General features: G+C 36.7%; 1 protein-coding gene across 2 annotated transcripts; it reads right to left on the reverse strand.

Moving 5' to 3' along the window:
* Window positions 1-10,252: 10,252 nt before the first annotated feature.
* LOC105801028 (protein FD) lies at window positions 10,253-12,128 on the reverse strand. Of its 2 annotated transcripts, none has more exons than XM_052623016.1 (3): window positions 11,222-12,128; window positions 11,059-11,136; window positions 10,253-10,800 (listed from the first exon to the last, which is right to left on the reverse strand). In XM_052623016.1, exons 1-3 carry the CDS (start codon window positions 11,690-11,692, stop codon window positions 10,726-10,728), a joined length of 624 nt encoding a protein of 207 aa, XP_052478976.1. In that variant the 5' UTR covers window positions 11,693-12,128; the 3' UTR covers window positions 10,253-10,725. The 2 variants fall into 2 exon arrangements, with proteins under 2 accessions (XP_052478976.1, XP_012487828.2); XM_012632374.2 differs by having other exon boundaries at window positions 10,253-10,797; window positions 11,222-12,119.

The following is a 12,128-nucleotide window of genomic DNA, read 5'->3' on the forward strand; positions in this document are numbered from 1 at the left end:
ATAGACATAAAAGATGGGGAATATTTATTTATTATATAGAAAGTATTGGATAGAAGAACTAGGTTAATGGGGTTTGTATATTATAAGAAGTCAAAAGAAATACTTGATTTTGGAACATGTTTATATTTATGTATACTTTTATAAGAGGTCGATTTTGTTGACACGTTTGCAAAGTGTTGTTTATCAAGAGTCGTCAATCCCCTTAATAGATTAGTAGTACTTTTGATGGAGGGTTTGACTCCTAATTCTATCGAAAGTCTAAACAAGTTCACAGAGTGCCTTTATCAAAAGCTGAAGCGCCTAAAGAGGTGGTTTGAAGATGTGATGATGGTGGGTTCATCAAGCGACAACACCTCGTCGGATGCCTAGTAAGGTTTTCACTTGATGGTATTTGAACTTGTACCCTATGTCATATAAGAGCATTGTCGGTGTGAATGTTATCACTTGAGGTCAAACCTTTAAGAACCTTTTACGCGAAATTCAATTTAGAGCTTAGGCAAATATATGAGACTCAAAAAATGGGCTTAGGCAAAAAAATTAGTTCGAACTCGGCCCAAATTTATAATTATATATTTAATGTGGAGGGATTCACTTACATTGAGTTGTCAAACTTGACAATTATGATCTACATGAATAGAGATGATGGTTAGATTATTAAAATATTCATAGTATTAAAAGTTACGAAATATTTTATACCGATATAAATAAATCTCTCTATATTTAATTATTAATTATATATATTATTAAATATAATAATCCTAATTATAATAAAATCTCAAGTGTTCCACAATAGCCTAAACGCAAAAAGAAAAGCAGCCAACCTAAAGTTAAAAAAACCCATTAAATTAATACTTTTCTTTTGGGATAAATCTCAAAACCATACATCAAATTTAGTTAAATGTGTAATGCAAACATGATCTATGATTTTGTGCAATTTTATATATGAAATTTTAATTTGACTTAATTTTCATAAATTACTAACACAATTATCAATATAACACCATTTTACGTTTACATATTGCATACACAAATAAACATATTTATCTAACATGAAAAGAAGTGATGTATATAGTTGAATCACATTCAAAATTTCATGTATGCAGTTAAACCATATCAAAATTTATATCTCAAATTACATATTAAATCAAAATTGATACGTAATTTTGAGATTTTTTTTTCACTGCGGTATTCCTCATTCCAAACTTTTTTGTTTTTGAAAGAAATATGACTGCATTAGATTAAGCATAAATAGTGTCCTCGATTACAGTATCATAGAGAAAAGATGAACATTCTTCCATCCAAAAAGCATCACACAGAAAAGAACTTTTTGGCTAAAAGGTGAGTAGCTTCGTTGCATTTCCTTTTGGTGTGTTTGAAGACACAAATCTGGAAAAGAAGGGCAAGAGATCTTCCTTTTGAAATCACAAGTCCCATACAAGATAGGTCCTTGTTTCTTCCCTGTAATCCAATAATAACATTCAAAGCATCCTCTTTAAAAATAACCTTTTGATACCCGAGTTGTAAGGCAAATTCCATTGCTTTGACTACAGTAGTTGCCTCTGCCACACTAGCATCCATAACCCTCTCCATTTTAGACTGTCCACATGCAAGAATGAATTCGTCATTGTCTCAAACGATGAGACCACTTGCACCTTGTTTAGACATATGATCGAAGCTGGCATCGAAATTAACCTTGATAAGTTGATATGGTGGAGCTTGCCAAGAAAAATCGAGAGTGGACTGACTATATCGCTAGGAAGCAAAGTTGGTAATTCTCTTATATTTCTGCAATTGATTCATGATTTCATCAGCATAGTTGGAAGCCAAGAAAGATTTGGTAGCATGAATCATAAAGTTCCAAGCATTCTAAAGACCCCAAAGAATCATCAACACAAAATATTCAAAAAAATTAAGATTCATAATCCTTGAAGCCATGTCAACAACAGTCTCAAATTCATCGTTCAATAATAGGGAAGGAATTTGGCAATAGAGGACTTTCTTTTGACAAGGTGCAGTCACGTAAGGCATAGATCAGTCTCCCTGTCACATCCGCATCGCTTGCATTATTGTTGGACATTTTGGATCCTATGAGCAATATTCTCAACTGTTGGTAAGACCGTGTTGCATGCTCTCTAGGCGAACAATTTAACTTTAGTTTACTATAAAGTTCTCCAAATGAACTTATGAGGCCTATAAGGAGTAGAAGCTACAGAAAGTAGTTTGTAACCGCTCTTGGTTGAATATTTCCCATCTCTGTTATGGTGTTAAACAATCACATCCTCATAAAGTTTGGCTGCAAGGGGAATTTCAATGATAGAATTTGAATTCAACTCTAATCAAGTCCTCCTGCCATCTATTGTTAGCTTTGTCAATGAGGAGGCTGACTTTATCATTCGGATGGATGTTAGAGGTTGTCGATAACACCATGAAAGAATCATTAAGGGGTATCCATCCATCGATTTTAATCTTAATATGCTCTCCATTTCCAACTCTCTATCGGGTTCTTTTTTGCAGCAACTCTTCAGAGGACTATAAGCTTCTCCATAAAAAGGAAGGAACTTTGATTCAAGAAAACAACCATGGCGAAAGTACTTAGAGTCGGTAGCCTTAGAAAACAAGGTTTTCTTTCCATTAAGCAACCCCCATCCTTGTCTCCTGAGAAGAGCTGTGTTAAAAGGCTTCAACTCACGGAATCCTGATCCGGAGGTAAATATTGGAATGCGCATTCTGTCCCAACCAGTCCAATACATACATCTTTTATCACATTTGTTAGCTTACCAATAATTCTTAACAGTTTGTGTAATTTCGTCACATAAGGTAGTTGGAAGCCGAAAGCAATTCATTACATATGTTGGCAAGGCTTAGAAACTGCTTTCATGAAGATTTATTTTCCCCCAAATGAAAAGAATTTTTTACTCTACCATTAGATTTTGCGTTGAGCTTTGTTGATGATATCATGAAAAACCCATTTTTTCCTTTTACCAACCAACGTCGGCATTCTGAGATATTTTTTCTAGGTTCATCACCACCTGAGTGCCAAGAGGCTTCGTACATAGCTCCTTAGGATGTTGGGTGTATTGTGGCTACAGAAAATAGTAGATTTGTCATAATTGATTTTCTGTCCTGAGCTTTCCTCGTATGAACTTAACAAGCCCTTCATCTTTTCCGCTTCGCTCCTCTTCGTGCTTGCGAAAAGTAAGCTGTTATTAGCGAAAAATAGATGATTAACTCTAGGACTATGTCGACACGCCGTAACTCCTATTAGACCCCATTCTCTTTGTGTTTTTGGAAGAATGGCCGATAAACCCTCAGTACAAAGTAAAAATAGGTAGGGAGATAGTGGGTCTTCTTGCCCAAGACTTTTGCTAGGATGAAAGCGATCAGAAATCTTTCTGTTGAGGATTACTGAAAATTAGATAGATTTGACACAGTGCATGACTAAAGTTACCCATCTCTTATCAAAACCATCTTCTTCATGATAGTTTCGAGAAAGTTCCATTTTGCTCTGTCATAGCACACTTCAGGGCAAATGAACCATTGTTCCCTAATAAACATGTCAAGAGAAAATATTTGCTAAAACATTATATTGCTGTAAAACCTGTTCTTTACAATTACAGTGAATGTAAATATATAATATCGTAAATTTGTCATTTGTAACAGAATGGAGAATAGAGACAACAAACATTGCAACAGACTTGCGACGTAGCTGTATCACACAGTTAATAGGCTTGCAACTTGGCTGTGATATACAACTAATATTTGCTATGTTTTCTAACTTTTTTCTTTGTTAAGCAGAGTGGTAGCATCATCATAGGAGATGACACACAACTTCTCTCGTGATTCTTTGAAATGCCTTGGTCAGGAGAGGTTTAGTGAATACATCAGTAGCTTGATGTTTTGCTGGAACATATCCAATATGAATTTGATTGTTGAACACCTTTCGCTAACAAAGTGAAGATCCAAATCAACATGTTTTGTTTTCGAATGTAGTACAGGGTTGGCAGCCATAGCAACAATGCTTGAATTGTCACACCAAATTTTGGGTGGTTCAATTAAGTTGATTGGGAAATCTAATAACAGGGACTGTAACCATATAATTTCTGAGGCCATATCAGCAAGGCTTCTGTATTCTACTTCTGCAGTTGATCGAGAGGCAGACCTTTGTTTCTTGGAACTCCATGAGATGATGTTGGGTCCAAGAAGAACACGGTGACCCAATGTTGATCTTCGATCATCAACATCGCTTCCCCAGTCGACATTGGTGTATGCTATGAGGTTCATCATTTTACCAGAAGTGAACATCAATCCATAATCTAGAGTACCTCTTAAGTAGCAAAGAATTCGCTTAACAGCAACCCAGTGAGAATCTCTAGGATTTTGCATATATGGAGCAACCTTGTTGACACTATATGATATGTCTGGCCTTATGTGGCAAAGATATTACAGTGACCCTACTATGCTTCTATAGTGTTGAGGATCGTTAAGAGCATTACCATCATCTTTAGCTAGTTTCTTGCCAACTGCCATTAGTGTTGTTGTGGGTTGACAATTCATCATGTTAGTTTGATCAAGCAAGTCCAAGGTGTATTTTTTTGATTGATGAAGAAACCATTACCAATAGGTTAACTTCGATTCCCAAAAAATACTCAAGACTACCTAGATTCTTTAAAGAAAATTGTTTGTGAAGTTGATCAACTGTATTTTTGATTGTTTCGTGTGAGCTTCCCGTTAGCAGTATATCATCAACATAAACAATCATGTAGGTAACATTTCCCTCATATTTAAGAATAAATAGTGAAGGGTCTGCTTTAGAAGGAGTGAAACCAATGGTAAGCAAAAATTGTTGTAGTTTGTAAAACCAGGTTCTTGGTGCTTGGCGCAAGCCATATATGGCTTTATGAAGTTTGCAAATTAGAGCCTTGTCGTCATCATGATGTTGCTCAAGACCAGAGGGTTGAGTCATATAGATGTCCTCAAATAAATCTCCCTTTAAGAATGCATTGTTGGTATCAATGTGTCTTAGATTCTAGCAATTTTATACTGCCAAAGCAAAAAACATGTTAACGGTAGGGAATTTAATTACTGGGCTATAGGTTTCACGAAAATCATGCTCCAGATCTTTAGAGAAGCCTTTACCAACAGTCTTGACTTATACCGTGCTACTGTACCGTCCGGGTTTTTCTTCAACTTGAAGAGCCATTTGTACCTTATAGGTTTGCGATCAAGTGGCAATTCAACTAAAGACCATGTGTTGTTTGCAATGAGAGCGTTGTATTCTGTCATGACTGCTTTTCTCCATTTTGAATCCATCAAATCTTCTTCGATGTTCATTGGTTCATGGTTATCAAGAATGGCAGAATAAAGCTTAGGTTTATAAATGTTATTTTTGCTGCGTGTAATCATGGGGTGCACATTGATGGGGGACAATTATTGGTGGTGTCAGTATCTTCAGGAGTATCATCATTGTCTATAGGTGAATCAAGGGGTGTCTCATATGGAGAAGGTAGACTTTGAATGATAGCATTAGAATAGTCCTCTCAATTATTGGAGTGACTTATAGTTGTAGAAGGGGAATCAGGCATCTTTGGTAATGAAAATAGTGGTAAGGACCCAAACTGTATAGTGGAAGAACTTGACTGAGGCGAGGAGACCATAGGGAGAGGAGGGGATTCAAATTCGATAAGAGCATTGGTAACCAAGGATGATTGACTAGCTGCAAAAGGGAAAACATGTTCATTAAATAGTACATGTTTGGAGATGTAGATCTTACCAGAGTCTTTGTCAAGACACTTATATCCATGATGCATTGGACTATATCCCAGAAAAACGTAAGTTTTGGAACAAAAAATTTAACTTGTGTGACATAAATCGACGAAGGTGAGGGAAGCATTGAGATCCAAAGACACATAAAACTCATAATTTGGTGGTCGTCTATAAAGTTTCTCATACGGTGAGATTCCACCAAGAACATTGGTTGGAAGTTGATTTATGAGATAGATAGCACTAAGAAATGTATCTGTCCAAAATCAAAAGGGTAGATTTGCTTGAGCTAATAAGGTAATACCCGTTTTAACGATAGGCCTATGTTTTTGCTGGACAATCCCATTTTGTTGAGATGCATGAGGGCAAGTAACATGATGTTGGATACCAAAGTTAGCCAAATATGAAGTGAAATTTCGAAATTCACCTCCCTAATCAGTTTGAACAGCAGTAATAGTTGTGGAAAATTGATTAGAGACAAGTTTTTTAAAAAGAGAAAAGGCAACAATGGCTCCATCTCTTGATTTCAGTAAATACAATCAACAGTTCCTTGAAAAGGCATTAATACAGGACAAGTAATATCGATAACCTGATGAAGTTTCATGAGCTGATCCCCATAAGTTAAGCTCGACTAACTCAAAAGGCTTGGTGTAAGTGGTGGTTAAGCTAACAAAAGGTAAACGATGACTCTTCCCATGCAGCAAGCCTCACATAGTAGAATTTGTTGTCGTACAAAGTGAGATTTATTGTATTTCTTCATGACTTTATTCAACACCTCAACTGAGGGATGGCTAAGACGTCTATGCCATAACCAAAATTCAACAGTCAATGAAGGTAATGTAGAGCGAGCAACATCTATTACAGTAGTTTGCATTAGTTGAGGTCGAGTTGGTGTAGCAAGAAATTGTTACAGACCATCCTGTTCCACACCGTATAGGAGAGCTTCGTTTGTATGTTCATCCTTGACAAGACAGTAACCAGGATGAAACTCAAAGTAAACAAAGTTATCTTTTGCGAATTTGGAAACTGAGAGTAAATAGTTAGAAACAGTAACAGTAAACACATGTATTAATTCATTCAACAATAACGGTCGAGATGAAGAAGATATAGTGGAAGTGTCAATATGATTAATTGGGAGGGAAAAACCATCACCTACAGTAACCTTACCAAACCCTGTACAGGGGCTATGTGTTGAGAGATTGGCGAGGTTGTTGGTGACATGATGAGAAGCGTCAGAATCGGGAACCCAGTTTTGTGTTCTGGGAGATGATACCATAGCGGTGGTAATATTGGTAACTTGTGGGGAATATGTGTTTGTTGAGGGGTGCATTGGAGAAGATATGGCAGTGTTAAGGCTTATAGTATTTGAGGGAGCTTGAACAAATGGGCAGTGCTCGTTTGAAGAAGTATGAACATGAGATGCAAGTTCATAGCATTAGAAAGGGTTGTTATAGGTGCAAGTGTTGCTAGAAGGGTTGACAACTGTTAGTTGAGGTGGAGAGTACGTTTGGATACCTGAAAAAGATTGGTCAAAACAATAAAAACATCGGTAAACTAAGTGTCTCATCCGACCGCAGAGTTGGCACTGTAGATGCGATGTGGTCTTACCTCTGCCACGATTGTTGTAAGATGACCGTGGTCTGGGAACAAAATGAGAAGTGGGGAAATGTCCTGAGAATTGGTTTGACCAGGAAAAAGGATAAAGCAAGCTGACGGGCCAGAAGTGTTGGGCCTAAAGCGCGGGGTAGAAACAAAATATGTAGGTGTGGGTGCTGTAACTTGAGCAGTATTGATGGATAGAGGAAGACGGAGAGGGTCGTGAAGACGAGACTCAGCATCCAAGAGGATAGTCGTGACACGATTAAGGGTATATGGCTCATGACTAGAGGTAATTACAGCAACAAATGAGTCATAGTCTTAGGGTAAACCATTTAAAATGGTTGCAATGTGTTCAATGTCGGAGATGGGACTTGCACAAGTGGCAAGGGTGTCACACACTTCTTTAATCTGGGAGAGATAATCACGCATGGAGAGCGCACCTTTACGGAGAGAGCAAAGCTTGCAGTGAATGTACATCACTTTGGTAGTGGACAGAGCCGAGAAAAGGCGGGTTAAGGTAGACCAGATGAAGGCCGAGGTTTCTGCACCAATAAGTTGTGGAAGGATATTGGAGCTAATAGCGGATAGAAGCCATGAGGCAAGCGCACAATCTTGATTGACAAAATGAGTATAAGCTGCATTTGGAATAGATTCACTCGATGTGGTGACAGAAAATTTTAGGGGTGAGATGGTGGAACTGTCGAGAATATGTTCCAGGCTATGACCTCAAACAGTAAATAAGATATGTTATTTCTAAATGAGGTAATTTTTCTCATCCAATCTAACATTGACACGTTTGGTGGAGAAAAATAATGGTGATTGAGAGTCTGAAGTGAGGGCAGCAGTGAGGGATTGTGGACTATCATCTAAGTCAGACATTATATAAAGAAAAAGAAGGTTCAACAGAATCAAGTTCAGGTATGGAGGATCGGAAAACCAGGCTTAGATACCATAACAAACATGCCAAGAGAAAATATTTGCTAAAGCATTGTACTACTGAAAAACCTGTTCTTTACAATTACAATGAATGTAAATATATAATATCGTAAATTTGTCCTTTGTAATAGAATGGAGAATAGAGGCAAAGAACGTTGCAACAGACTTGCGAGTTGGCTGTATCACACAACTAATAGGCTTGCAACGTGGCTGTGATATACAACTAATATTCCCTCTAGTATTCTTGTGAATACGGTGAATGAGTGCTTCGGTTCTCACTAACGTAAAGGGGAAACACAGATTTCAATCGGTTTGACAAGAAGTTTGTAGATGACACAAACTGATTGGACAGAAATGAACCATCTATGTAGGATTCAAAACTTTTGGGATCAGAATGATACAATCTAGTTTCTTTCGACTAAGGACTTTCCTTCATTCAAAACTTGATCATATCATTTTTAATCATATGCCAATATTGTTGAAAGAATAAGGCAAGCATACCATGAGGTCCTGGTGATTTCATTGGGTTCAACTGCTTGAGGGCCTCTGTAATCTCCTCGACTTTAAATTCATGGCAAAGAAGATGGTTTGAATCCCAAGAGATTCAATTCTCCATTGCTTCTAGCACTTCTTCGTTAACCGAGGACCCTTACGATTCAAATAGAGATTTGAAGTAATCAGTAGCAATCTTCTCCTCTTCTTCTGTTTCTTTCCCATCCAGTAATCTGGTTTTTTCTTCTTCTATCATGATTTTTTCATTTCAATTTTTTCATGATATTCTTCATGATAGCCACAGTGTTAGTGCATAATAAGCCAAAAACAAATAAACAAATTCTCAAGTCAAATATTTACCCATATATTTTTCTCTTTATTTGGCAACCATGTAGGATTAGAATATTCCAACACTCAGTTTGGACATTGTTTTTCCAAGGATAATCCAATTTACTCAATTTTGGGTCATACCAATTCCCTAAAATGGAACCCCCAAGCCCTTCCTTACTTCACATCTTCTCCCATGTTTTTTCTTTTCATTATAAAAATAATTTTCAATTCTACTCCCTTTATTTTATTTAGATTACATAAAAACAATTCAATTTTAATTTTAATCTCTATACTATACTCGAATTTAAAATTTAACTTTCATATTTTTTACATGATTTGCTACCTAAATGTTTATAATTTCATTAGCTATTTATATGAAATGTTCCTAAGCGCACACAAACCCCTTTTTTTCATATAAGATAAGTATAAAATTTTAGTGTTAATCCTCTACTTTACTAAAATTTTAAGATTTAATCTATGATAATTATTTTAATAAATATATATTACAATTTTAATAAATAATTATAATTAAAATTAAAAATTGAATCCCAACAAAAGGTGCAAGACATTCTAGTATTATCTTAAAGTAAAATTATATTCTTATAAATACAAACAAAAGGAATAATTATCATCTTTTCTTATGTCTTGTATTTTCTAATATAATTAGTTGTTAATCAATATTATTTGAATGATTAGATGAATCGATTCGGGAAAAACCATAAAATCAATTAAATTAAATTTGTTATTTTTCAAATTTTATAATAATTTATTTAATTAAAACGAAGGGATAATAATTTGATTCTAAAAATCATGATCATAATCACCTTTTTGACCGGATGGATGCCGTGAAAAAAAAATTGAATTGATTCAAAAGGGAACCAAACACATGAACACTGAAAGCTGCCATTTCTCTATTGGATGGAAATTCAATCAGGTCCAAACATGAAGCAGATAAAGTGGAATAAATAATAAGGCAAAGGCGAAGGCGTATACGGAACAAAGAACAGGTTGATTTATTAAGTTATTAAAATAATGTTTGTTGAATAAATTGAATTATACTTAATCCTCCTATTTTATATTTCATTTATATATATTAGATATGTTAAATTTGATCCAAGGCTAAACTTGAAACTGGTTTAATTGTAATTTTTTTTTATGATTTTTGTTTTCGTATTATATTAAATGAAATAGAAAATGTAAACAGAATTCAAAGGATAAAGTCACATAAAATCTAGGCTTCTTAAGATAGGGTACTGCTGAGTGAGGCGGCTAGGGTACGGGGAGTTGTCACATCTTGTTTTCTTGGTTATGCTAACATTAAAAACCTTACTAACCACCAAATTACGACATTTTGACTAAGTCTAACCATAACCACATACACAATCCAACACCTAAAGTCCCCGCTACATATGTCAGCCCTTTCCCTTTCTTTCTTCCCTTATTTTACCCAAGCCAAAATGTCTTCTCACTCACCCACCCACCCACCCATACATACATAACCCCTCCAATGCAGTCTGCAGCTGTTATAAGAAGCCAAAATAATATTAAAGTTAATTGTTAAAAGGCAGGCAAGCAAGGACGGAAGGCAGGGTTCGATCCACCTTTTCCTCAAAATGGAGCCGTTGACGTTCGCTGAAGCGTGCGCTTTCCAGAAAGTGGGGTGGCAGCAGCTACGCGTAACTGCTTCCATTTGCATGCCCCAAACACACAAAAATACCAGCACAATGTCAATACTCTTTATACTATATCTTACCAAATGCTTTTTTCTTCTTCTTCTACGGGCTTGTACTACCACTACTGGTCTGGTACATTGACTACAATCAGTCCATATACCAATGCTTTATTGTTTGCATTACTAGATTTGGGTCAAATATCACAAACTAAATGGTTCTTTAATTTCTCTTTCTTTTTTGGGTTCTCAGCCTATACAAGTTACCTTACCTGTTCTTGCTGTCTCTTGAGTCTTGCATTCTCTTCCATAAGATGGGCAACTTCTAGCTCTAACTCATTAGTGTAAGCCTGCAATATAAAACAAATAGAGTATCTCAATGTTAACGTCCCTTTTTATTGAAATCCATGACCTGGGAAACACACTAGTACATACCTGTTTCCTAGCTCTTGATCGAGCTGCAGACTCCCGGTTCTTGATCATACGCTTGTGGCGTCGATCCCCAGAATTGTTATCAGGATCTTGAAACCTTTTCTTATCAAAACAAGCCAAACCAGAAGGCGAAGCTAGAGCTTCAAATGGGCAATTCATATTGGGCAGATCCGAGATGGGGTTGTTTTGCATTTGCAAACGCGGCTTAGACCTGAGAGGATACGAGTTATCAAGGAAATCAAAGCCGGGACCCGAATTCAGGCTCAAAAGAGTGGCAGGGGGTGGCGGTGGTGGAGAAACAAGAAACGTGGTGTCCCCGTTTGCGGAGACCCTATTTGCTGGTGGGTCTTTGCTGAAAGGTCTAGCCAGAAAATCCTGGAGGATAAAATGGGGATTGTGGGGATTTAGGCCTTCCCTGGAAGAAGAGTTATCATGTAGAGAAGCAAGGTTAATCTCCTTCCATACCTCTTCCATAGTTTTGGGTGTATGGGTTTGGTTGTGAAGATGGGAAGGAGTAGAGAGTGGTGAAGATGATGATGATGATGAAGAAGAGGAAGAAGAAGAAGAAGAAGATGATACTGAGGACAGTGTGTTTAGGCTGAATGTTGGTGTGTTATTGTTGGGTGATGACAATATGGGTTTTTAGGCTTTGCTTTGTTTCATTGGTCGTTTAAAAGTGTGAAACAACACTGCAGCGACGCGCCTGAAGCAGGATCGTGCAACTTGGGCCAGTGCCCCTTGGCCTTCGGGTTGAGAGCATAATAAATTTACAATAGAATCTAGTTTCTGTTTTAGGGAAAGAGGACAGATACTATAGTTAGTACTAACTAATATTATTACCAACATGTGTCGCTTCTACGTTCTCCTATTCCAAGCATGGAAAAAATGGTCCACATTGGGAGTGCACTAA

The sequence above is a fragment of the Gossypium raimondii genome, chromosome 11 (assembly GCF_025698545.1).
Source record: "Gossypium raimondii isolate GPD5lz chromosome 11, ASM2569854v1, whole genome shotgun sequence".
NCBI classification, from domain to species: domain Eukaryota; kingdom Viridiplantae; phylum Streptophyta; class Magnoliopsida; order Malvales; family Malvaceae; genus Gossypium; species Gossypium raimondii.

Excerpts from the sequence above, each read along its gene's own strand:
- LOC105801028 (XM_052623016.1), bottom strand. The coding sequence starts at position 11,692 with ATGGAAGAGGTATGGAAGGAGATTAACCTTGCTTCTCTACATGATAAC. Across the intron at positions 11,137-11,221 it reads GATCAAGAGCTAGGAAACAG|GCTTACACTAATGAGTTAGA; the intron begins GTATGTACTAGT and ends TTTATATTGCAG. Across the intron at positions 10,801-11,058 it reads TCAAGAGACAGCAAGAACAG|CAGTTACGCGTAGCTGCTGC; the intron begins GTAAGGTAACTT and ends TGCAAATGGAAG.